This window comes from Tasmannia lanceolata, unplaced genomic scaffold (genome assembly GCF_043159265.1).
Source record: "Tasmannia lanceolata isolate RefF3 unplaced genomic scaffold, GAP_Taslan_0.1 ptg000024l, whole genome shotgun sequence".
NCBI classification, from domain to species: domain Eukaryota; kingdom Viridiplantae; phylum Streptophyta; class Magnoliopsida; order Canellales; family Winteraceae; genus Tasmannia; species Tasmannia lanceolata.
The window spans coordinates 5,152,726-5,177,580 of NW_027518701.1; the positions used below are offsets into that span (position 1 = coordinate 5,152,726).

At 37.4% G+C, this 24,855-nt stretch overlaps 1 protein-coding gene across 3 annotated transcripts; it reads left to right on the forward strand.

Annotated features, from left to right (window-relative positions):
- The first annotated feature begins 605 nt into the window (after positions 1-605).
- LOC143857228 (denosine deaminases acting on tRNA) lies at positions 606-22,200 on the forward strand. Of its 3 annotated transcripts, none has more exons than XM_077367645.1 (11): positions 606-796; positions 2,970-3,090; positions 11,219-11,403; positions 11,567-11,632; positions 12,629-12,742; positions 14,510-14,682; positions 14,764-14,840; positions 14,978-15,097; positions 15,598-15,685; positions 21,463-21,573; positions 21,692-22,200. In XM_077367645.1, the coding sequence occupies exons 1-10, from the start codon at positions 649-651 to the stop codon at positions 21,571-21,573; spliced, it is 1,203 nt and encodes a 400-aa protein (XP_077223760.1). In that variant the 5' UTR covers positions 606-648; the 3' UTR covers positions 21,692-22,200. The 3 variants fall into 3 exon arrangements, with proteins under 3 accessions (XP_077223760.1, XP_077223759.1, XP_077223761.1); XM_077367644.1 differs by having other exon boundaries at positions 12,626-12,742; positions 21,692-22,126; XM_077367646.1 differs by lacking the exon at positions 15,598-15,685 and having other exon boundaries at positions 12,626-12,742.
- Positions 22,201-24,855: the final 2,655 nt, after the last annotated feature.

Here is a 24,855-nt window from a genome sequence, read left to right on the forward strand (position 1 = left end):
AAAAAAGTTCATGTTGCCAAACATGGCATAAAGTTTATTTTAGATTGTGTCTCTCTACATATTAGAGGGCTATAATCTTCGGGAAATGTTATCAGCACTACTATATTTTGATGTGGGCACTCCTCACTTTATTAAAAGTACGGTATGGCCCGCACCATAGGATGATCCAAACCGTCCATTAGATGGGCCACAGTCTAAATAGGTTGTACCTGAAAAATTATTTCCGTAGGTTGATCCTAACCCTCCGATCTATAGATGGTTAGGATCAACCCTCTAACATTCAGATCGGAGGGTTAGGATCAACTTATGGAATTGAATTTTGGGGCACAACCTATTTAGGCTGTGGCCCATCTCATGGATGGTTTGGATCATCCTATGGTGCGGGCCATACCGCAATTTTAATAAAGGAGGAGTGCCCTCATCAAAATACAGTAGTGCTGATAACATTTCCCTAATCTTCTTATGGTTCTAATATTAGGTGCAAAGCCCCAACAAACGAGTGGTTTGGATCTTCAAACAAGGTGGGCCCCATAGTCTATTTTGAAAAATAGGCGTAGAAACCATATAAATGTGTGGTGTTTTTACTCTCCCCATAAGCAGGAGCATTAGGCGTTTTTGTATTTGCGCGGAACGTTTCGGAGACGAGAGATGGATTCGCGTACCGAAACGGAAGGATGGGGGCAGAGGGTTTCAGAGGCAGTTATGTGTGTCTATAACTCTCTTCCAAAGAAAGGGAAGCCTCAAGGCAGAGAAACCACAGTTCTCGCAGCTTTCCTCTTCTCTTCTCCTTCTCAAGGTTCACCACTCTCTCCTTCTATTTTCCTTCTCCAAAACCCTAACCCTAATTTTTTTAATGATTGGGGAAGAGGGCTTGGATCATCTTATGATGTGGGCCATTCTGTACTTTTAGTGGTATGAAATGCAATTGATGGAGAAGGACATCTGAGACTTTTGGTTATATACACACCCTCCGATCTTGTCATAATGTTAGTGGTATGAAATGGGATAAGGATATGTGAATTTTGACAGCTGTTTTTTTTTTTTTTTCTCTTCCTTCTTCTATGTTTCTATGTTGTACTTACATATAAGTATTATAATGTATTTGAACAACATTTTTAAGAAGGTACTCTCTTATATCTTATGTCGCTAGATTTTTCTATTAAGTATTAGAAATAAAAGATTATAAATTACGAATGTAGGAACAATGTCGGTTCTGGCCTTAGCATAGAATATAAAGAGATTATAAATTTATGGAGCATTAATTATGAGAGCTCCAACTGTATGTCATAAAAAGAGAAATGATTGTGAGCCATGTAGATTCGGTTGGTCGGATCATCCCCATCGAATTTCGGAAGGTCAATCTTACGTGGGAATGTCCATGTTGGTTAAAAGTGTCTTCTTATCGTGGGGATGGCAGTGGAGGCTGTGATTGGTGTTGGGGGTTGGACTGATGTGATTGGTTTTTTATTCAAACCAATCTCTTCTTGCATCATTTGCATGACGATGCTACTTGATCAAATTGCTCATGCATCATTGCTACTGACTCGGCTAGACGATAATTCATACGATCAGCTTCATTGGAAAGCTTTTTGTTAGTAACTATGTGGATCGAATAAGACTAAGGAATCTAGTATGTTATGTTCAATATAGCTGAAAATCACATTCGTTTCTTCCTATTCGCTTCCATTTATACAAAAATCTCTTTCCTCTTGTCTCTTCCGGCTTCTTATTTATTCTCTACTTATTCAAATCCAAATTAACTACTAAAGAGATCCTTCAAAAAAGTTAACTACTAGAATGATTCTCTCCTAATCTCTGTCCTAATCCCTTTCACCTTTTCACCCTATCATTCTTAACCATTATTCAAATTCAAATTAACTAATAGAGATTTTGTTTCTAATCTCCCTCCTAATTCCCCATCACATTATCACCCTATCATTCTTAGCCATTATTCAAATTCAAATTAACTAATAGAGATTTTGTTTCTAATCTCCCTCCTAATTCCCCATCACATTATCACCCTATCATTCTTAGCCATTATTCAAATTCAAATTAACTATTAGAGATAGTTTCTCCTAGTCTACCCTCCTAATTACAAGTCATTATTCAAATTCTAATTAATTACTAATAGAGAGATTCACTCCTAATCTCCCTCCTAATCGTTATCACGTTATCAGTTATCACCCTTCCTGGATGACTGCGATTATTGATTCTTAGATCATACCTGGGTGTATATCAAAACAACTGCTCCAATGTTTCGTTTTCAAATTCTAACTTCAGTTCCTTTTACATTTATTTAATTGACTTGTGATTTTTCTTATGGAAACTTTTGGGTTGTGTTAGTCTCTAGAGAATTATGGAAACACCTCTGCTTTTTGCTGTTAAATAGGAATATTTTTGGTAGTTTTAGTTGATTATCTGCCAATGGTTTGGTTTTAACATACAAAAGTTCGCTGTTTGAATAGCTACAATCGTATGACCAGTGAAATTTCTTGATTTTAGTCCGTTCAAGGGGGACCCAGAGTAGATTGGGGTAGACCGTAGACTACCAGTGTTGGTAATTTGAGGACATCTAAATCATGCCTTTTCACCCAAGTGCGTTTTCTTTTGGGTAGTGAGTCGAGACAGATAATCTGAATATTTTTAGATTAATTTGAAGTAAAACTATGGAAAAATTTAGTTTGAAGGTTTTTAAAGTTCACTAGAATTATTTTCATTTTCTAAATTGAGAAATGCCTTTGTATATTCAAGAATTGAGTAAGTTCAGTAGAATTATTTTCTTTTTCTAAATTGAGAAATGCCATTGTGTTTTCAAGAAGTGAGTATCCCTTTCTTATAGAGAAAATAGTAAAGATATCCCAGTAACTTTAAAACTCGAAGATGTTTTTTTTTTTCCTGTGTAGTTTATGGTTAAAAACATTATATCACTGTGGAGGAATTTACCGATTTTTATCCGTCTTCTCCTTCAGATTTGCAAGTTGTAGCACTGGGAACGGGAACCAAATGTCTTGGAGGCTCACTTTTGAGCCCGCGAGGCGATGTTGTCAATGACTCACATGCAGAAATTATCGCACGGAGAGCCCTAATAAGGTTCTTATAATGTTTAATTCTGTCATTTTTTTTCTCATTTTTACGTATCTGGAATAAGAATACATTTAGAATTTGGTTTTGGGGAATTTAGTTTTGTGGACTGATATTTGGGCTACCATAATTTGATAATGGAAGTACTCACTTTGTTTTACACTTTTTTGATTGGATGTTGATAGCATCTTGACTATTGTAACTGCCATGGAAAAACTAAATAAAAATTTCAAACAAAGTGAGTAGTGCCATTACCAAATTATGATATTGCTTAGTCTTCTTAGTTATTTCTTGATTGTATATTTTGGAGATCTTTATAACATATGATAAATTATGTACTAAAGGAGAGCCGCTCATTACAGTTTTTTGGCTGCTCTTTTTTTTTTCCTTCGAATGCGGTCTTCTCAAGCTCGACGATGATTTTTTAATGGTCTGACTGACCACTTGACTTTCCTTTGGCAATGGATTGATCGATTCTACTACTTTTGCTAAAAAAAATTATTTACCATTTAATAGTTATGATTTGTGGACACGGACACGAGTGTCGCGTGTCGACACGGACACGGAGTGTCGGACATGGCAAACTCCCAAAATTTAGAAATGGGGACACGGCTAAAATAGAAAGTACATATAATCTTGATTTGTGGACATAGATTCGTGTGTCGAGTTTTGACACGGATACGAGGTATCTAACATGGAAATCCCTAAAAATCTAGAAATAGTGGCACACTCATACAAGTATATACATATAAAGTTACTGACACTTCTAGCAGTACACTTCAAAGTGTTTAAAGGAGTGTGGACACGTGTGTCAGCAATAAATTCAAGGTGTCGGCCAAATCATAGTTTAATAGTGTATGCAATAGAAAGTCTAACTGCAACATTGCTTTTAAAGGTAGAAATTTGGATGAGGAATAATAAGCAATTAATGAAGGTGTGGTGGGAATTAATATGGTGTTTTGGTGTCAAATAACGAGTGTTTTTTAAAAGTTGAAAGATCAAAGTCTTTCCTTGGAGGGTGAGAGTTAATAGCTCAAATATGCTGTCATTGGATATACATACTTTAGTATATTTATATGGCTTAGCATATACTGGACAATGTCATTTTGAGCTGGGTAGATTCTTTCACCTTCATCATGAAAATTTTCTAAAGGATTCATTAGTCGACCCCAACTGGTATGGGACAAAGGCTTAGTTGAGTTGAGTTGAGTTGAGCAAGGTATTGAGGGCAATGGTTTTGGTTCCACTCTTCAAGTGGAAGTAAAGGATGCAATTGAGAAGTGAAGCCAGTGTAATGTCCCCCATTCCATTTTTTGCTTTGTGTATTGGGGATGTTCTTGACAATATTTTGACCCTAGTAGTTAGGGAGTTGGGTTCCTCTGTTAAATCCTTTGAGGGCCCGTTTGGATGCCGAGAAGATTTTGATTTGGAATTCACATTTGCAGCCCTTTTTGCTTTGACATTTGGATCCCGATCAAATCCTTGAATTTCCAATTCAGCGACTGATAGTGAAAAAAATCAGATTTCCAAATATTCTGTGGAAATAAGAAATTGGAAATCAACAGATCTGGCAGTTTCCTTCACCCTTTTGGCTCCTCAACCTCTCCCCTGCAGCAGGAATTACCCCCTTCCCTCTCTCTCTCCCTCAATATGAGCTGGCAGATCTATTCATTTTCTACTAAAAACTCAATTCCAAATCCAAATACAAAATCTGAGGTATCCAAAAGGGCCCTTACTTCAATCTTTGTGGATTCAACGAGGGTTTTGCAACAATGGTTTTAAATTTCGCCTGAAACCTTTCGTTTCGGCCGAAATATTTTGGTTTCGGCACAAACCGAAACGAAATTCACTTGAAGTCGTTTCTTTACAAGATTTCGCCGAAATTTTACTGAAAATTCACCGAAATTATGATCATTTTTTGACTTTTTTACAAAATTTCCATCGAAATCGCCGAAATTGACACCGAAATTTTAGACATTTCGATCGAAATTAAAAAAATAAACGAAATCATAATCATATTTTTACATGATTTCGGCCCGAAACCGAAACATTTTGGTTTCCGTGGTGGCAGAAACCGACATCAAAACCAAAATTTAAAAGCTTGTTTGCAACTACATATAAGCTTTGTTCTTTTTATAGGGCGGTTGCTTTCTGTTGGATCACAAACCTAGACAAGATATTCACTCTAGATTACTTGAACCATAGTTGGCGGCATATTCCAAACCATTGCGATGTGTTGTGAAGCAGGAGAATCAATTGATCGTCTTTTGGTTCATTGACATTTTGCCACAATGCTTTGGGTTTTATTGTTGACATATTTGGCATTTTGTGGGCTATGTCAAGGATGGTGGGGGATTACGGGAGGCATGGGTACGTGATTGTTCCCCTGCTAGAGACAAATGTTTTGGAAGCTAAGTTTGTTGGCTACACTATGACCATTATAGAAGGAATGAAACAATAGAATATTAGGTTAATATCAATTGTATCCATGATATTAGGGCCTACTATCTCTGCTAACTCTCCCTTTACTCCCCAGCTTACCTATCAAAAAACAATCTCCCTTTACCTCGAAACTCCCCTTAATGAAGGCATCTCTCTCTCTCTCTCTCTCTCTCTCATTTTCTTCTACCTTCAGGGACATTATCTAGCGCTTTGCTAAACTTAACAAAAAATGGAAAGAACATTTCTATTGATTTAAACTGCCCTTACAAACCCCATTACAATTCTTGGCAGTGATGTTGTCTCTCTCTCTCTCTCTCTCTCTCTCTATATATATATATATATATATATATATATATATATATATATATATATATATGAGGAAAGTGAAGCTACACCGCCGGTGTAGCTAACTTAGCTACACCGCCGGCTTAAAATACAATGGGCCCACATTGTTTTGGTGATCCAAAGAATTCATTTGATTGGCCCTCACATAGATAGGGTGTCCACCAAAAATCAGCTCCATAGGATCATCCCAACCCTACGATTTGTGGAGGCAAAAATGAACGTGTAAAAACCTTCACAAATTTGTCCATTTTTGCCTCCACAGTTTGAAGCCCTATCTATCTGAGGGCCAATCAAATGAATGGTTTGGATCACCAAAACAATGTGGGCCCATTGTATTTTAAGCCGGCGGTGTAGCTAAGTTAGCTACACCGGCGGTGTAGCTTCACTTTCCTCATATATATATATATACATATATATGTTATACTTTTAAAATATGGAAGAAAGACCACCCTCTTTAATATATCCAAAATTATTTTACCTAGTAATGCTTGCGCGAGGAGCGATTTGCTTCTATCGCCTTCAAGGAAGACTCCAAGTATGCAAAATATCATACTTGTTAATCCCCATTGTTGCGGTCCCGAATTGATCGAGTGTGCCTTGATAGGTCATTCGAGATGCTCCGGGGTTCAGAAGTGCTGCAAGGGGCCTGTGTTCACAAACAAAGGGTTAAGTCTGCCCGAAGCATGGTAACTCCGGGGAACCCTTCGACACTCAAGGTAGCTCTGGAGGTAACAAATAGAACTAAGCTTCAAAATAAAGCTTAGGTGTACCTTAGTTTTGCTTACCCTCTCCCTCCTCTTGTTGCTAGGTGCAGGTTCCCTTTTATAGATGAAGTTCCCTTGGATTGTGAGTTTGCCATGTTTTCCTGGCTAAGAATGGCATTGGTGCCTTTGGTCGGTGCCGTTAGTTTGCTTAGCCTTTTCAGGGTGGCTCTGACCATGGATGGAACCTTTTTGGTGACGGCCGTGATTGGCACTGTTGTGCCTATTTTCAAGTTTGGCCACTGGCCTTTGATTGGCTTGCTGGGGAGGCGCGTGGCCTGCTGAGGGTGGCGTGTCGAAGAAGATCGCGACGCCGGCTTGGAGGGTCATCATGGCTGGGGTGACGTGTTTCGCCACGTGATTCCAAGGCCTCAGTGGGCCCAGGGACCATCTAGGGGGACACTTATCGCCTACGTTGCCTCAAGGCCTCTGTGGGATCAGGGACCAAGTGGGATGATGTGTCTCACCTTTTTGGCCTCAAGGCCTCTGTGGGCTTAGGCCAGGTGGGATGACGTGTCATGCTGTGTGGCCTCAAGACCCTTGTGGGCTCAGGATCCAGATGGCGCTCTGTGGTTGGTGCTTGATTTTTGTTCCCAACACCCATAAAAGGCACTTGGTGCAATAGAAATAAGTAACAGTCTCAAGTTTCAGATTTAAATTAAACCCAAAACAAAAAAAGCACATACCTCAATGAATGACAAGGAGAGCAAGGTATGGTGCTGTCTCAAAGAGAAAATAACATAGAAAAGGGAAAGCTACTTGAATAAATTTCAATTTTTGTAATCTACGAAAATCTCTAAAAAAAGAGTACCGTACGTCATATAAATAGAACCATTCAATAAGAAAAAAAAAACTTCATATAATAGATTCTATTCACTTTCAAAGCACTTTCCTTCATAGACATTATCATTCTAGACCTCTCTTACACACTTCTAAGCTTTAAAACGCTTCCAAAAGAGTCTTAAACAAGCTACAATTCTTTCACAACAAAATAGAAACTTTCCTAAGAAAACTAACCCAAATATCCTTTAAAAATATAAATTTCTGTTCTAAACTGTTTCTAATTATAAACCAGCACCAATTCAGCATTCTACTTCATCTTTAACCTTCTTAAGTCAAAATAGAAATTCCAGGAGGCCTACCCTTTTCCAAAACATGGACTTTCTAAAACCTAATAAAAATATTCTGAAAATTCAAATAAAAATCACAAAAAATCGTGAGAATTTCTTTCTTCAAAGGTCAACCTTCCTTCCCCAATTTATGGTTTGAAGGACATATGGATGTATATTGCATCAATTCTCTCGCATCTGGAGAAGTTCTACTCTGGCGAATTGTTACCCTAATGGATTCTCTTCATGTTTTGGATGAAGATACTATGTAAACCCTTCCGCTGAATGAGATATTTGGTAGTGTTTAAAAACTCGGGCTCAGATGAAGATTTTGATTGACTTGGTAGGGAAAACCTGCACTCAGACAAGGTAAACTCGAGTCGATTTGTGCTAGTCAGTGATTGACTCATGGATTCTCTAAATAGCGATATTTGGAGTGGAGCTCATCACCTTTCTTCACAATTCCAAATGATCATAGTGAATAACACATTGAAAAGCTTTTTCTTTAAGAAATCCAAAAACTTTGATTATTATAACTTTGAAGTTTAAACTATTAGAATTAAGTGTAACCCACAAAACTCGGGGTCAATTGCCTCATCTTCTATATGCTCATTGTATTTTGGATCATGAATTACCTTTGGTATATTTTCATGACTTTCTCCATCTTCGGTTGCATGCTGGATGAATTCGAGATGCTTTTCTTTGTCAAAGGCTTCCTCCATTTCTACATGTTGAGTTTGGTTCCCAAAAACACATTCATGCTGGTTTTTGCCAAATCACACCTTATTCCGAAGTCATGGCTAGGTTGGATCTTGAGTTCCAACTTGAACACCTTTTGGTTGATTGTTGGAGTTTTTTAAAGGATCGTTGACCTTCATCGGTGTGGCCCCAACCATTTCTTCAAGTAAGGATTAAATCTTGCTCATTGCCCAATCAGTTGGTCTGGACAAAGTATCTACTTGTGTTGTTAGGGCTGTAGCGGTTTCAGAGAATTGGTTGATATTCCTTCGTTCTCCACCAATTTTTCAGGACCATGGTTCCGGTAGAAAATACAAGCTTATATGAAGGTATTTAAGTCATTTGTGATGGATTGTACAAGTCACTATATGCACAGATTTCAAAATCAATGAAACAAAATTTTTCTTAGATGCTTTGTCTCCTCTTCTCTTCTTTCTCCATCTCTCTATCTATTTTACATGTTATCAGAGTAGGGGATCTATCAAAAGGGGAAGCTGAAGGCCAAGATTCCAATGAGAGAGAGGTTCAATTGTTGTTGAATGGATTTGTCTTGGGGATCAGTCTCTGTTTGATTTTCTCATTGTCGAGGGTGACTACGTTATTTTCATTTGCTTGGTTATAGATCAAGTTAGCCATCCCCATAGATTTGCCAATGCTATTGAGGGGGAGATTTTGGACATGTTCGAGGACCACAACACGATTTTTTAACATGTTTTGTGGTTGACCAGTTGTGAGGCAGACCATCTTCACTCAGCCAAGTGTTGAGAGAGGGATGCTTGAGATGTTTGATCTTCTTCCTCTGACGGTCTCACGGTCCTTTGTATTTTCTTCATTTTCTTCTGCTCGTTTTGTTTTGGTGTAGATTTACCATCTCGGGCATGGAGCTCTTGCTCCTTTTTCAATAAATTTTCACCATTCAAAAAATGCTAAGATGTACCATTCTAAAGAGATATTTCAGTCGCTTTCTGGTTTGTTCTTCTCTTATCTATTCCACCTTTTCCTATCTTTGGAATACCTACTTTTCTTCCTTCAAAATCGGATCCATTCTTCTTCTCACCTTTAAAACCCTAATTTCTCTTCTTTACTTCATCGAAACTCTCTTTTTTAAATACTACAAACTTCCATTTCCATCTCCATGAATTTGCTAGGGTTTCTTCTCTTTCATGTAATTTATTTCCTCTCTTGCTAACTTTCATCTCATATTAGCATTTAACCTAGGTGACGGGCATTTTCGAAAGCAAAGATAGACCCCACTTCACTTAGGTGTTTTTTAGCACCGGACTTAAAGAAAAAGGTGCATGTTGGCAACCTCTTCAAGAAAAATAGCACAAAGACCTCAAAAAATCAGAAAAACCTAGCTTCTTCTCCATTCGAATATCCCAAACCCATTTATCTTTAAATTTCCAAACCCTAGCTCCTTTCTTCTCTATTAAATTTGCAGGGTAAATTTCTTTCCCCACTTTCTTCACATATCCCTTTTGTCCTACTTCATTTTTTTTCTTATACGTTCATGGCCTTTTTCCCTCCTTAACCTTGCTTCACCTCCTATGACTACTACTTTTTACTATCCTAGGAATTTCAAATACTTCCGGTTGCCCATGCTCACAGGCTCACAGCATTCTTGATCACCTTTAAGGCCTTGCAGTTAGAATATGTGAAGTTAGGATCTGGAGAGAGTACTTTAGACGAGACAATACCTTATCAGTGGGAGAAAAATCCTGCATTTGAAGTGTGGTATATGAAAAACATGTGATTGCTTTGATGAACTCAACCTTATCTCTGAAAGTTCTAGCACAGGTCCTAGATATGGCCCCTTAACGGGACCTTTGAAAGCATATTAAAGATACCCTTTCCAGTGGTCCAAATCTCTCATCCTTTAATTTCAAACCGAAGTACAATGCTACTGAGAAGATAATCTCACTACTCTTGACTTTCTTTTTAAGATGAAAACCATCTATGATTAGTTTGCTGCCATTCGAAAACCACTTTATGAATGAGATAAAGTTAGCTACATTCTGAATGGGCTGGGTGATGACTACAACCGACAAGGTGTTCAGTGCTTCACTTCTTACTTGAAAAGATTTTCTTGCATTTTACGAGTTGAGGATTTTGCTGCTACAATATGATGGACTTATGGGATCTTCCACCACACCTAGCTCTTCGGGAAGTTCATCAACCTCCTTTGATAGCTTCGAAATTCGTTATACAATATGATCTTCCTCTTCTACGGGTCGTGCGCAAGGTCGAAGTTGAGTTCGTGGTGGATGGGGGTTCATTTAGTACAATCAAGGGGGCATCCAATTAATATTCTTCCTTTGGAAGCTCATTTACATTGATGAGATTGATGACATTTGTAGGGGTTTAAATATATCTTTCAGAATTACTTTTAGAGAGGCTAATTTTGTGGCCAATATATTATTGAAAGAGGCTGTAAATAGAACTTTTCTCCGTAGAGCAATCTCTGCCTTGAGGTAATTTATTTTTCTTAAAATATTCAGTTATGTCTCAAAAAGGAAAAAAAAAAGAGTTATACACATGTATGAACGGAGCAAATGATAAGTTGAAATCTATAACACAATTAGTTCTCTTTTGCACTAACTTTGTTTACAGGGTTTTATAATTGAATTCTAATGCTAAAGGCACATTTTTTTCGAGGATCCCTATAGTATATATAAACAAGCACATTGCTTCATGGAAACTTTATTCCTATTCTGAGAATATGTTTTTTGCTCATCATGACAGATACTTTTATACAGAGATTGGATCTCTTAAGAAGATCTATGATAGGCTTACAAATGGAAGGGCACATGTGGAAGCTAATGATGTAAAAAACTTTCTCTTCCATTTGGACACAGATGTTTCCGGCGAAAGAAAATACATACTAAAATTGGGCTGGCAATTACATCTATATATCACACAGTTTCCGTGTAAGTCTTGATGTCTCTATTTTATTATTTTTTTAGCAGTCTCAAGTCTCAACTATGTAAATGTGATTTTTATTTATCCAAAATTTTTGGATAAAAAATATCATTCTAATTTACTTCGTATGTTGAGCTTATATTGTACTATCCTTTTTCTTTTTCATCATAGGCGGGAATGCTTCCATCTCTTCACAATTGTCTCTGATGAAAGATTACAAGATTACCGATAATCCGAGTGAGTTTTCAATTGTATCCTTAGAGAAAAATGGAGATAAACAAATTGTTGCAGTTTTGAATTGTCATCAGAAATATGGTAGTACAATTTGGAGAATGGCTCTCCATATTTTTGAGATTATTCCAACTATGCGAGACATCATAAGCTTACTGGGTGGTGTCTAAACATATAAAACTGGAACATCCAAACATGTAACAAGCTCAAGAATGACAGCGAGGAAATTTGATTCTAAAAAGGTTGCTTACATGATGGACTTCTTATTTGATTGTACCTAAATGGGTAGTCCTTATTTTTCAGATGCTGCTGATATTGTTGATGGTATTGGTGATAATAAATGTTGCTTGCATGAATTATTCATCTTGGCTCCAAAATGTTCACTTGTATCTCCCTTTATTTCTTTCTTAATATAAATGAGGAGATACTAATGAACATCTTATGGGTCCTTGTTTTTCTAATGATTTGCTATATAAAGCAGCCTTGTCTCTTCAACAAACATCTCATTATCATGGTTTTAAATTTTGGTCAAAATTTCGGATTTCGGTTGGGACCGACAATGAAACCACCTAAATCCGAAATTTTGGTAGGAATCTCAAATTTCGGCCGAAATTTCGAGGAAAATGTAAGTTTTTAAATTTTATTTCCAAAATTTCAGATGAAATTACTGAAATTTCGGTATTTCGGCTGAAATTTCAGTTTCGGCTATGTCTGAAACCGAAACCGAAACTGAAACCGAAATTGACAGTAGGCTTACTGAAGCCCTTTTGGTACCATGCTTACTCATCTTTTGCTCCCTATTGTCATTCTGTTCTTATGCTATCTATTTATGTTTTCTTGTTTCTTTTTGGTGGTTATTTGCATTCACCCTCAAATTTTTAGTTCCAATATTTACTTGATTGGATCTTATTCTATTTGTAACAGATGTGAAAAGAGAATTCTTTTATAAAATTAAGATATAATTTTCCTGAATGGAGAATGCATTTATGGATTCCTCAGCAGGAGATTATACACAAGACATTGGAATGGTTCAAAGGAAGCCTGGTCGTGGTGATACTACTCTGTCGATGAGCTGCTCTGACAAAATAAGCCGCTGGAATGTTGTTGGGGTTCAAGGTTTGTACTCATTAAATCTATCTAAAAAATGTTTACCAAGTGCTAGTGGTACTCTGTACATTGATTGGACTTAAAGTGCTGGATTTATCTTCCCATTGTATAAATTTGTCCACGTCATTTGTACAGAGTGATGAGATCTAATACATTTAAACTGCTGGCGGAAGTGTACATAATTTCGTTGAGAAAGTCGAGGCGAGAACCATATTTTACTCACGACACACTGAATAAAAATTCTTGAAAACCATGCAACAATTCTCATGCATGATTAGGCAATCATTTACGTGTGTTTTCAAATCATTGCAACAACATTGATGGATCTCAATGGAGGATCAGACTCACCGTCAATCCATTTGGTTGACTTCTCAGATCTCTAAAAGCTGCCTCGAGATTTACTGCTAAGTTTCATTGTCATAGGGCAGTCTCTCAGTGTATCTTTACTTGCTTTCTAAGTTTTCCTATATTACTTCTATTCTTATTTTTAAATGTCTCGTTGTGTGAAATAATCCTGGTTGATTGGTTCAGAAGATAATGCATTAGATGATGTCAAGAAAAATCTATGGATAAAAATGTCTAGGTTCTGATACCATGTTAAAAGACATACTGTGGATGCGAGGGTTTGAACCCTGTATAGGCTAGAAATATTATCACGCTAATACTTCAATTCTAGGGCTCGAGGCTCTTTTTCAGATAAATTCTTGACAAGCACAGGAGGAAAGAGGAGTAGTCACTAAAAAGGAGAGGGTATTTAACTATTTATACATAGAAGAAATTGTTTAATGCATAATTTTTTATATATTGATCTAGTCTTTTACCATTATTCTCTCTACTCAGATTTTTTTGGGAGATTATGCTATTCCATTGCCTGATTTGGAGAAATCGCCCTAAAAACCTGGCAGAGAAATCTTCAGAGGATGCTCAATATTCCAACATTTTTTTCCTTTTCTAAAAATGGTCGTGTTTCGGACTGGTTCTGATACACATTCTGTCTTCTAAAGCAAGTGAGAGAGGGAGTCACTTGGCGATTTTGTGTAAAACAAGGAAAATTGTCCCTGCGATTGATCCTAGAAGGGGGTTTAGGAAGCACCTAAAGAGGTGCTTTGATCTAACATTTCTCCTCTTAACATATAGGATATTATGTAAAACAAGGAATAACATCGAGTTTAAATGTTCACATAGAGACATGGATTTACATTAGATGAATACTTTGCATACACTTACCTTGATTCCCCATCTTCCTCGGTGCTTCATTATTATAGATCTATGCAAAGTTGCTTATGGTTTTCCTTCTTCCACCAATTGTCAAGAAAATTACCGTGTAAACTACAATAGTAGTCATAGCTTTCAGTCATTCATATAAGTAGTACAAGTATTAGTAACTTTCGTGAAAGTTTACTTTTCACTAATATGTTTCAAAGTTATTACATTCTCTTAATACCCTTTTTTGTTTTGATTAACTTATTTTACTTAATTGTTCCTCATGGTGTATGGATGGTGTTTTGAATAACTTATTTTATTTCAATGTTCCACATGATGTATGGATGGCTATTCTTCCGAGTTTTCTTGAACCCTCTACCAGTTTTGAACCCTACACCTCATGACAATATTGGCTCAAACCACTGGAGCATGTAGGAGTTTTCTTGAACCCCCTACCAGTCTTGAACCCTACACCTCATGACAATATTGGCTCAAACCACTGGAGCATGTAGGAGATTGGTTATTCTTCTGAGTTTTCAATTGGATGATAATTTATTTCATTCTCTTTGACAGGAGCTTTGCTTTCTTACTTTCTGCAGCCGGTGTATATATCTTCCTTAACTATTGGACAGTCTCCTAGCATTACTTCTCAAGAACTTCCCTTAGAAAATCATTTGAAAAGAGCACTTTGTGATCGCATCCTTCCATTATCTAACAAGCTACCAAGTCCTTTCCTAGTAAACATGGTGCGAAATGTATATGTTAAAGTCAACTTGGAGAGAGAGGAATAAAAAATCATGCTAAAATTGTTGTCATTCCATTGGCAGCCACAGTTTTGGCAGGCTCCTCTCCCACCTACTGAGTTTCGGCAATTGGACACTGACATTCCAAATCTGGCATGCGGGTAACTTATATTTTTAGATGTTCTTTTCAATCTGCCTTTGATCTGCCTTGTTTGAGAATTTGGTACTTCCCTATCATTTACCTTCCAAAAATTATTCAAAAAAATAAACTTTGTTTATGGGATTATTCAATTCTCAGGTATTCTATCTGCTGGAATAAGTCGGGCTTGCATGAGGTCATTCTTGGAACTACTGGAAGAAAGCAGGGTACATCCACAAAAGGGGCGGTATACCCATCAACCGAGTCAACTTTATGCAAGTACGTTCTCTACTGCTCAACTTGGATATCCCAAACACAAAATTGTTTTATTTTTTCAGTTTCATTCAAGCTATGTCACAAATATCTCCGATAATTTCAAAATATAGCAATTTTATTTTGACATTTTGATAAAACAACAAAATTCCGAAATAATCCTGTGAATTAAAAAAATATAGTGATATTTTCATTTACCGCAATAACATCATCATATTTTTACTATAACTTTTATTTTTTTGATTGAATTTACTATAACTTTTATTTTATATATTTTTAAATAGTTTAAATTTTTTCTTTTTCCTCGATATAAACCCAAAAAAATAAAAGAAAATTAATATATCCTGATATTTTCTCTTGCTGAGAAATTCCCGAGAACGATACTCGTGACTTAGCATTCAAGAACTATTGGAGTAATTACAGTTTGCATTCCATCTACGGTATCTTACAAGGCATGATTCACGATTTTCACTAGTATTAGTTTTTCATATTTTCCTTGACGTTAGGAGACGGCTGTTGGAGCTTTTTATCTCATTGAGAGGTGATGAGGCTGCTGGGTTTCAAGCAGATGGGATTTCTTATCGTGAACTGAAGGTAACATTTGGCTTGTATTTAGCACACTAGACAAAAAGGTAACATTTGGTCTGTTTTGGTACACTAGAGAAAAATCTACATACTGCCATAATTTGATTTTTTTTTTATATAATTACTAAAAATTATGAGAGCTATTTTAAATTTGTTAATGTTTGTATCCATTGTATGTCTTCATTGATTTCATATGCGCGAAAAACTTACTTTCCCTTTCTTAAAGTATCGGTATATAACTATATTTATTTTTATTTCTTTTAAGAATCAAGGGATTCTTTGGCTGGATAAGGAAAGCCTTGATCTGGTGATTGTGGAGGGAGATTCTTTAAATACTATTCGGTAGCTTAGAGGCTCTTCTGTACCTTTGTGGAGGTTTACCCAGTTCTTTGATGAGATCTGATGAGGGGTGATCAATCATTTTCAATCATGTAAGAAGATTGGCTAATAGCTTGGCAGATCGTTTGGCTAGGGAAGGAGTTGATAGGCAGGAGTTGATAGGCAGGCCGTGGAGTGGTTTCATTATTTGCCTCCTTGATTTGGGCCGTTAATTGTTTTCTTTTTTCTTCCTCTGCTTTTGCTTATGTTTGTATCCCATGGGTTGACCGTCTCTGTCGCCCTTTTCCCTTTTAATAAAATTTTGCTACCGTTTAAAAAAAATGACCAAAACTTGATTAAATGAGTATAATATTATTGTTGTTGGAATTTAGCGCGATTATTAAACACTTGATTTTGTTACATCCTGAAAACAACAATAAATAAATAAATAATATTTTATGTGTATAAATGAAGTAAATGTGACAATATTTTGGTATTTCATGTATAATGATTGGAATTAAATCAAGTGCATGTTTACAGTAAATATATGATTCAATCAAGACTAACATAGAGTTTCAGTGGTGACTAGCATAAAGAATAAATTAAAATAATTAAAACGTGAAAAGAAGTGTGAATGATTAAATCTTGAACCAAATAAATAAGTTTAAAGAAAATATAAGAAAGCAAAAGATAATAATGAAAAAAAAAAAAAAAGAGATTTAGTACTTATCCGATCTGTGCGATTCGTTGATCCGAGCATTGATGGTGGATCCAACTCAAGCAGAGAAGTAGGTGGGCCACGAATGCCCTGTATGATGATCGAGATGTATGCGTGATCCAATACGTGTGTTGCCCCGGTGGGATTGTAATAAATGATTAAATGAAGAACTTTGGCCCCCTCTTGTATTTTTACAAAAGAGGAGATATGGGAAGAGAAGAGTGTAGCAAAGTGTGTATGAGAGAAAGAGAGCTTTTGTTACTTGGTTATATGAGAGAGAGAGAGAAGAAGTCCCTTTTTGCTGTATGTGGAGCCTTGGGAAGAGAGAGGGTTGAAGTCCTTGTTTCTCCTTTGTACTGTCCTTTCATAGAAAGTAAGGGGGAGAAGAGACGCTTATGAATCTTGAATTAAAGAGGAGTGGGCTGGTTACTAAATAAAAGATGAGAGAGAGAAAGATGTTGACTTGCTAAAAAAGGGGGAGCCATTGGTAGTGTGAGGGGAAAAAGCAACTTTTGTTGGCTTACTAAGATATAAGTTAAATTTTTTAGATTCTGCTTAAAAGGATTGTTAAAAAATAGAAATATTAAATTATGGCTGATTTTGTCTAGCGATATAATCTTTTATTTTTACATTAAAAACTTACTTTTAAAATTAGGTGTTTACATATCTCTCTCTCTCTCTCTCTCTCTCTCTCTCTCTGCATATTTTTAAATTGTATGGTTTAGTGTGCTTCCCATACTGCTGCTAGCGGCCAACAAGTTGCTTCACTTAGATTACCTTATCTCGCCTTTCATTCACTATGAGATGTCTTTACAAAGATACGATTGTCAGATATGGTGACTTCAAGGTACCTGAGCACCGGTACATCCATATAGACATATTCAAAACATGGTGACTTTCAATCTATGTTTCAACACTCTTTGCGTCAATCGTCGATTCGCCTAAGTCAACTCTTCCCTTTTATCTCAGCAATGCTCTTGTCCTAGTTCGTATTTTGCACGTCCAAGTCAATCAAAATTCAAAAGTCCATTGACTCTCCAAAGTTATGAACGTGCCAACCGAGTACTCAGCCCTCCATGCCGAGTCAACTATGATTTTTTTTTTTTTTTGAAAAGCGACTAGAATATTTATATTAATATAGAAATCAGAAGATACAAAAGGTGGGGACCAGCGGTCCCCAGCGTATTTACAGGCATGAAGGCTACTATCCAACCCAACAAAAACCATCTTTGTTCCGTCAGACCCCACTATGTCAAACCTCCGAGTTTATCTAAAGAAACACTATGCATCAAAATCCAAAAAAAGACAAACTAGACAGAGCATTTCTTTAACTCCAGAAGAAGACCCACAACCTCAGAAGCAAAGACCTCCTCATCAAGACTCAAGGTCGAGAGCTCCTCGTCAGATGGAGCTTTCACTTGTGATGCTCTCTTTTTGGAAATCATTGCCTCTAGTTTCTGAATCCCCACCTTCTTATCCTCCTCCCATTGAAGGCGCCTTGAGGTCTGTTCATCCTCCAATAATTTGATGAATAAAGGATGCTTGTGCATGGGAGAGTGAGATTCTTTTACGTTATGCAAACCAGTCAGGCTAAACAACACTTCCGACATCCTTGTTAACATCCTCCTTAAATAACTTTCATTGTTGTTTTAAGAAGTCCCCTAGTAACCTCTCTATCAGTAGGCGAGTGTTTAGATGCTAATTCCTCCAGGTATGCCATCTTTATCAATAGTTTTAAGGAGATTTCCATCTCAGAAAGATCCATCGGCAACTTTCTCTTTTGGCCTAGAAACAATCTTGAAGCAGAGGAGGACGAACCGCTCTGGTTTTCCATTTTATGTACAAGACCCTGAACCCAGAAGAAACCAAGGAGACAATGAACCAAAAAAGAAATGCACCGCCTCAGGATGGATATTGAGGGAGGGCCAAGTAACCGAACTTGTAATTAATCTATCTTGCAAAGATCTCCCGCTATCATGTGACATCATTAATTGCGCCGAAGTGGCCATTTCCAAACCCCCTAATACAAGTAACCTTTTAAGCTTCCCAAAATTGTTAAAGTCCCAAAAAATGGATACTTTAGTCATATGTCACACCAAATATACCAACCAACTTTCTCACGAAAGAAAATAATCATTTCTCCAATAGCCGTCATCCAAAAAAATCCGTATCACCCGGGGGGGGAATCAAATTTTAATAAAATTATTTTCAAAAAATAAATAAATCCGTATCACGAAAGAGATTTCACATTTTGCGATTATTATCCCAACTCCGAACCAGGACATGGGAACCCCTCATCCACAGGCAACGCGTGTTTTGGGTAGCAAGGGGGTCCCAGCAATCGATTTGAAAGCTCCAAAAGTTTCAGCCCCACCTAGTGGATATTTCAAGGGGTTGCTCAATTTGTCCATGATTGATCTTCCACAGGATGGCCCCCCCAGCGGATTCGGATTTATCCAATCTGCAGCCTTGAATCCTTGGACCCACCTTTCCCGACTTTTGAGACTCCAAGCGAGCTCTCGAAAAAGGTAAACAAGAGATCAATAGCCTAAGGGTTTCAAGGTCTACTCTTGACTTCACAAGGCCATTCTGCCAAGACTTTTGACAAAGGGATCTGACAAGCCTAGGAGGATGACCATGCCTCTTCCTAAAGGGTACTCTCTTAGGAGACTCTGGTATCGAGAAAAGGGGAGGACCTGAACTGGGGAGATTGGAGACTTTTGAGACCTTGCTTTCATTCAGAGAAGGGGGCAGAAAGGAGGAAGGCACCGTACCGAACCAATGGACTGGCGCCTTAGAAGGATTTAAATTTGAACGCGAAGGCCCCACTTGGTCAACGGTCTCCTTACCTTGAGATTCCAAAGGGGGGCAAATCGGCGACCCCCGGTCACCGACAGTTGCTCCGATCTCTGATTGCTCCGGACTACAACTCCTACCGTGAAACTTTGATCCAATACTGGAATCTGAATAGAGGGTGGAGGCATCTTCCACCACGGAATAAGGATTTTAGCCGATACAAATGCCATACAGCTTTTATGATCCCCTTTCATTTGCACTTCCAAGACTTTATCAAGTAGATTTCCTATTGCTTCAACTGTTGACCGGGTCCAAACATGGAGGGGGATGCCGTAAAAGTTAACCCAAAGTGCCTCCACACCTTGTGCGTACTCTGTGCTCAGGGGGAGAGAGAAGTCAAATGTATTCCATGCCTTCGATCCTTTGGCCAGAGCCATGGCAGCTTCCTCCGAATCAAACGTAAACAAGATTTCATTCCTTGATAACTCAGAGGGACAAGGAAGGGAGGGAATATTCCAGGAATTCTTTGCCCACTGCCATAAGTCGTCAAGGGATCCGGCAGCATTCTGTTTCCTCCCAATGAGGCAACTCTTAAGAGAATTCAGCCTTGTTTCCATCTCCTTACCCGAGATGGTTATGTATGGGACACCCCCTTCAACCAGCGAGGAGATCTGTCCCGAATCAGGCCATCGGTCAACTTCTTTACTAGCAGTTTCCAAAGATTCACCCTGATTTTTCTTTTTCTTACCAAGGCTAGATCCCTCCATCCTAATCAAGTGGCACCTTCGGCAGTTGTTCCTCCATCCGAAATTTGGATATTGATAGGATGAACAACTCCAATCTCCGGGATTCCAGATTAGATTCTCCTTGCTTCGAGTCCATAATTCCTTTTGATATAGGGTTGATGATCTTAACAGGAGATCCCGATGGATTTGCATACACCATCGGCAGCACCGACGCCATTTGAGTTCCAATAGGCACAGGCCGAGCAAAACCAATCCCCCCTTTGAGCGACGCCATTTCATTCCGCTCCAAGTCCCTCTTTTCTTCTCTTTCCTCGCTGTGACTGAATATTTATGAATAGCGGTGTTCTAGAGACCCAAAGTGATATCCTATGAGTCAACTATGATTTCTTTGGCCGTATTTTGGTCCACATCCACGCTTTGAAGCACTGTTTTCAATGTTTTTCATGTCCTTCACACATTAGGCATGAGTAATGGTTGAGCATACTAGAGAGATTCTAATTGTATGTTGAGTTAACTCAGAACTGGTATTATTCATCTTTGTTAGAAATGGCAATTATAGCAATCTCATAGAAAAGTGAATACCTTTCAGAGATGTTAACATCATTAAGTTTAACTTGGATGGTTCTTCCTTTGGATTTAGGTTTTGTAGAATGGATATGCCTATCGATGGTAAATCTCATAGAAATTTTCATATGAATTATGCCCTCTTTTTTCTTGTTATTAGCTGCTATTTGTTTTCTTTTCCTCTTGTAGAGTACTGTTCTATTGTAATTTTCTTCTCTTCTATGCCGTTGAAATTTACTTTTCTTTAGAGCTCCATCGATATTGAAGTATGCCATGGTTTTATTCTGTCACAATGTTTTATTTTCTGAATTAACGTTAACAATGGGAGTTAGGAATTCCATCAAACACTGTTTTGATCTTATTGACGCATGTAACATGTTGAATTGAGTTGAGGACAGAACACTTGGTCTTAATTTGAATTTGGAGTGTCAGGCCATGTTCGTTTAAGATTATGAAAACTGATTGTGAGTGCCAAACTGATTATTGGACTTAAAATTACATTTAATTTTAGTCCAAAAATCGTTTGGCACTCACAATCGATTGACATAATCTTAAACGAACAGGGCCTAAATATGCTATTTAACAATCTCCATGGAAAATAGTAACAATATTTTGAACACTTGGTGAATCTAATTGTCTTGCAGACCATGGCTCATGAATACAATTCTGCTCTGGGTATTTTTAAAAATACCCTGCCTTTCAGCAATTGGCTTCCAAAACCTTCTGTTCTTGAGGCATTTACTATTGTCAGATAGGTGAGTTTATTTGGACCCCAAATTTATGAACTCACTTTTCTACATCTCTGAAATAACTTCATGATGCAAGATGCTTTAATCATTTCTTCTTCTTCTTCTTCTTTTTTTTTTTTTTCAGATCAATCTTTACCACTCATCACAGGAAGGCATAAATCTGCATGTTCAAATCTTAAATGCTTTGCTCATATCACCTGCAATAACTAGAGTAGAAATGCTATATGAAAAAATTGGATTTGCATGTTTTGGAATTAGTAGAAGTGAGCAAATCAGAACACAAAATATCATGGGAGGGAGAGAAAGATTTATAATTTGAAGATGGTGGCATGTCTTGGGCAGTTATCCGATCATCAGTGCCCTAAGCCCCAATTCCAAAACCCTACGCAAACCCTAAACCCTCACAATGTATACTTAGTTTTTCTTTTTCTTTTTTCTTTTTTCTTTTTGAGAGAGAGAGAGAGATGAACACAAGGTATACTTAGTTAAACTCTTTAATGTGAGATTATGGATGTCATTAAATTTAAAATATTTGTTGAATGTAGAGTAACAATGAAAATTGAGAGAGATGAACACAAGGTATACTTTGTTAAACTCTTTAATGTGAGATTATGGATGTCATTAAATTTAAAATATTTGTTGAATGTAGAGTAACAATGAAAATTGAGAGAGATGAACACAAGGTATACTTTGTTAAACTCTTTAATGTGAGATTATGGATGTCATTAAATTTAAAATATTTGTTGAATGTAGAGTAACAATGAAAATTATTGAAATTTTTTATTTTTTAGATGGGAAAACAGATAAAATAACAGAAATGAATCTTTTAAATTGAGTAAAACATAGCACGACTCAGATGATATACAATTTCACAAAAAGATTATAATGGAACTCATCGCTTTTCTGGTTGGCTTTTCATAGTTTTTTGAGAAATGAAACAACCTTCATTAGCTAATTATAAATGTGGAAATAAAGAGGGGAGTGTTAGTTTTATAAGAGGGGGTTGTTATTTATCAAAACAAGGGTGTGCACAATCTCCAATTAGAAAAACTAATAAGGCAATAGGACTTATTGGTCATATACTTTATATCTACAAGAAGGGATACGTTTAGACTTGCCGAACAGAAACAAAATTGAAACCATTTCATTGGCTTTGTAAAATTGCTCTACCAACATGGAGGAACCAATTCCTGTGATTCAATTTTTTTTTAAAGAAACTCATTTCCAAAATGTCATAAAACTGTTTTCTATTTTGGAGGAACTCGTTTTCTATTTTTCATAAACCAATTTTAATAATTTAAGAAACCAATTTTGACTTTTTCTCTCATCATATTTTTATAATTCTCGAAAATTTTAAGTGAAAAATTAATCTTTTATGGGATTAGGTGGGACCCAGCCTGGTATGGGACAGTTTTAAAGGGCCAGTAGCCTAACGCGTTCCATGGGATGTCATTTAGACATATTGGTTTGATATTTGACATTTGGTATCAAAGCTCACACTATATTTTGAGTTCGAGTCATAGAGCCACTAAGGTTCTGCACGGTGAAATGTTACGGTCCTTAGTGGGGGCCTTTTTCATAATCATGGTGTTTCTTGTTAATATAAAAAGATTACTTGATTCTCAAGTCCTTAACTCACTTAGGGACTCTTTGTGTACTACCAAAATCCCTTCTTATTTACAACTCAACTCAACTAAGCCTGTCCCCTAGAAAATTTTCATGAAGAAGGTGAAAGGATCTACCCGGCTCAAAATTGACTAAGTCTACTCCTGACACTGGTTGGATTCGTCTACATGGATCATTTTCTTCAATTCTATCCTATCCAAGGTCATGTTCTCTGTTATGTTATGAGCCCTTAAGTCTTTCCTCAATATTTCTACCCAAGTTGTTTTCGGTCTGCCCCTCTGTTTACTCCAATCTGGCACAAGTCACTTTTTTTCAGTGGAGCATCCAAAGGCCTACGTTGGATCTGCCCAAACCATCTTAAGCGGTGCTCTCTCATCTTTTCAATTAGTGTCACCCCCACCTTTTTACGGATGTCTTCATTTTGAATTCGATCTAACATTTTGTGGTCACACATCCATCTAAGCATTCGCATCTCCGCTACACTTATCTTATGCACATGCTGCTTCTTGGTGGCCTAATATTCTGAGCCGTGCAGCATGGCTAGCCTCACAGCTGTCTTATAAAACTTTTCCTTCAACTTAGTAGGTATTTTACGATCGCACAAAACTTCTGAAGTATGCCTCCACTTCAACCAACCTGCTCTTGTACTGTGCTTAATATTATTTTGCAAATAACATTATTTTAAGTTAATCTTATTCCCAAATGGGTCAATAAGGCACTTTAGCAACCACTAACCAAAATTCATAGAAAGAGTATTATAACCAGAGGAATACTGCTCACAGGAGCCAACGCAAAAAAGATGTGAAGGGCTCCTCTACATGGATATTGACATATGGGGCGCCCTTTACCCGTTTTTTGCAAGGGTGCCTATGAATCTAGCAATACGACTCATCCTAAAAGCACCGTTTTTAATATCAGCACACTACACTACATTGCCCTGCCCCCCCTAAGTTTGCCCTCTGATGGTGGGGATTCATATCCCTATCATAGGTCTGCATATGGATGAAAGAGCTGTTGATTTCCCCTGCCCCTGAGTTCAGCATACCTCTATAAGAGGAATTCTAAACTCGGGAGCGCTCTTGCAAAAATGGGTTGAAGGTCATCCCTATTGTCTGCATGTCACCATAAACTTTCTAAGAAAAGGGAGGTTATTGGGGTTTTTCCTACAGGAGGTGCGAATTTATCATTGTCCAACTCACCATGCGATATAATACCACAACTAGTCGATATAACTATAACTGGCGCAACTTGGGTATGGTTCAACCCGAAAAAGGTCGGGTCTGGTTGAGTTCGGGTCGGGTTCAGGTTGACTTTTCCCAAACTGGGCTGCGTTCAGGTTGAGGGTTTGGCAACCCGACCCGAGTGAAATCGGACATTTTTTATAATTTTTTTTAAGCTTAAAAACTTGGGTTGGGTTGGGTTGAAGTCGGGTCGGGTTTGAGTTGAACCTCGTCGGGTTGGAAACCGGGTTGAGGGTTTGGCCTCAACCCGACCCGAGTTGCACCCCTAATATAACATGTTTATAGTACCAAATGTGATATAATATAACAACTAGTCAACATGCTTATAGTACCAAAGGCGATATAATACCACAAGTAGTCGATATAACTTGCGATATAGTAGCAAATGATTAACTACAACAAAATATGGTGCAACATGCGA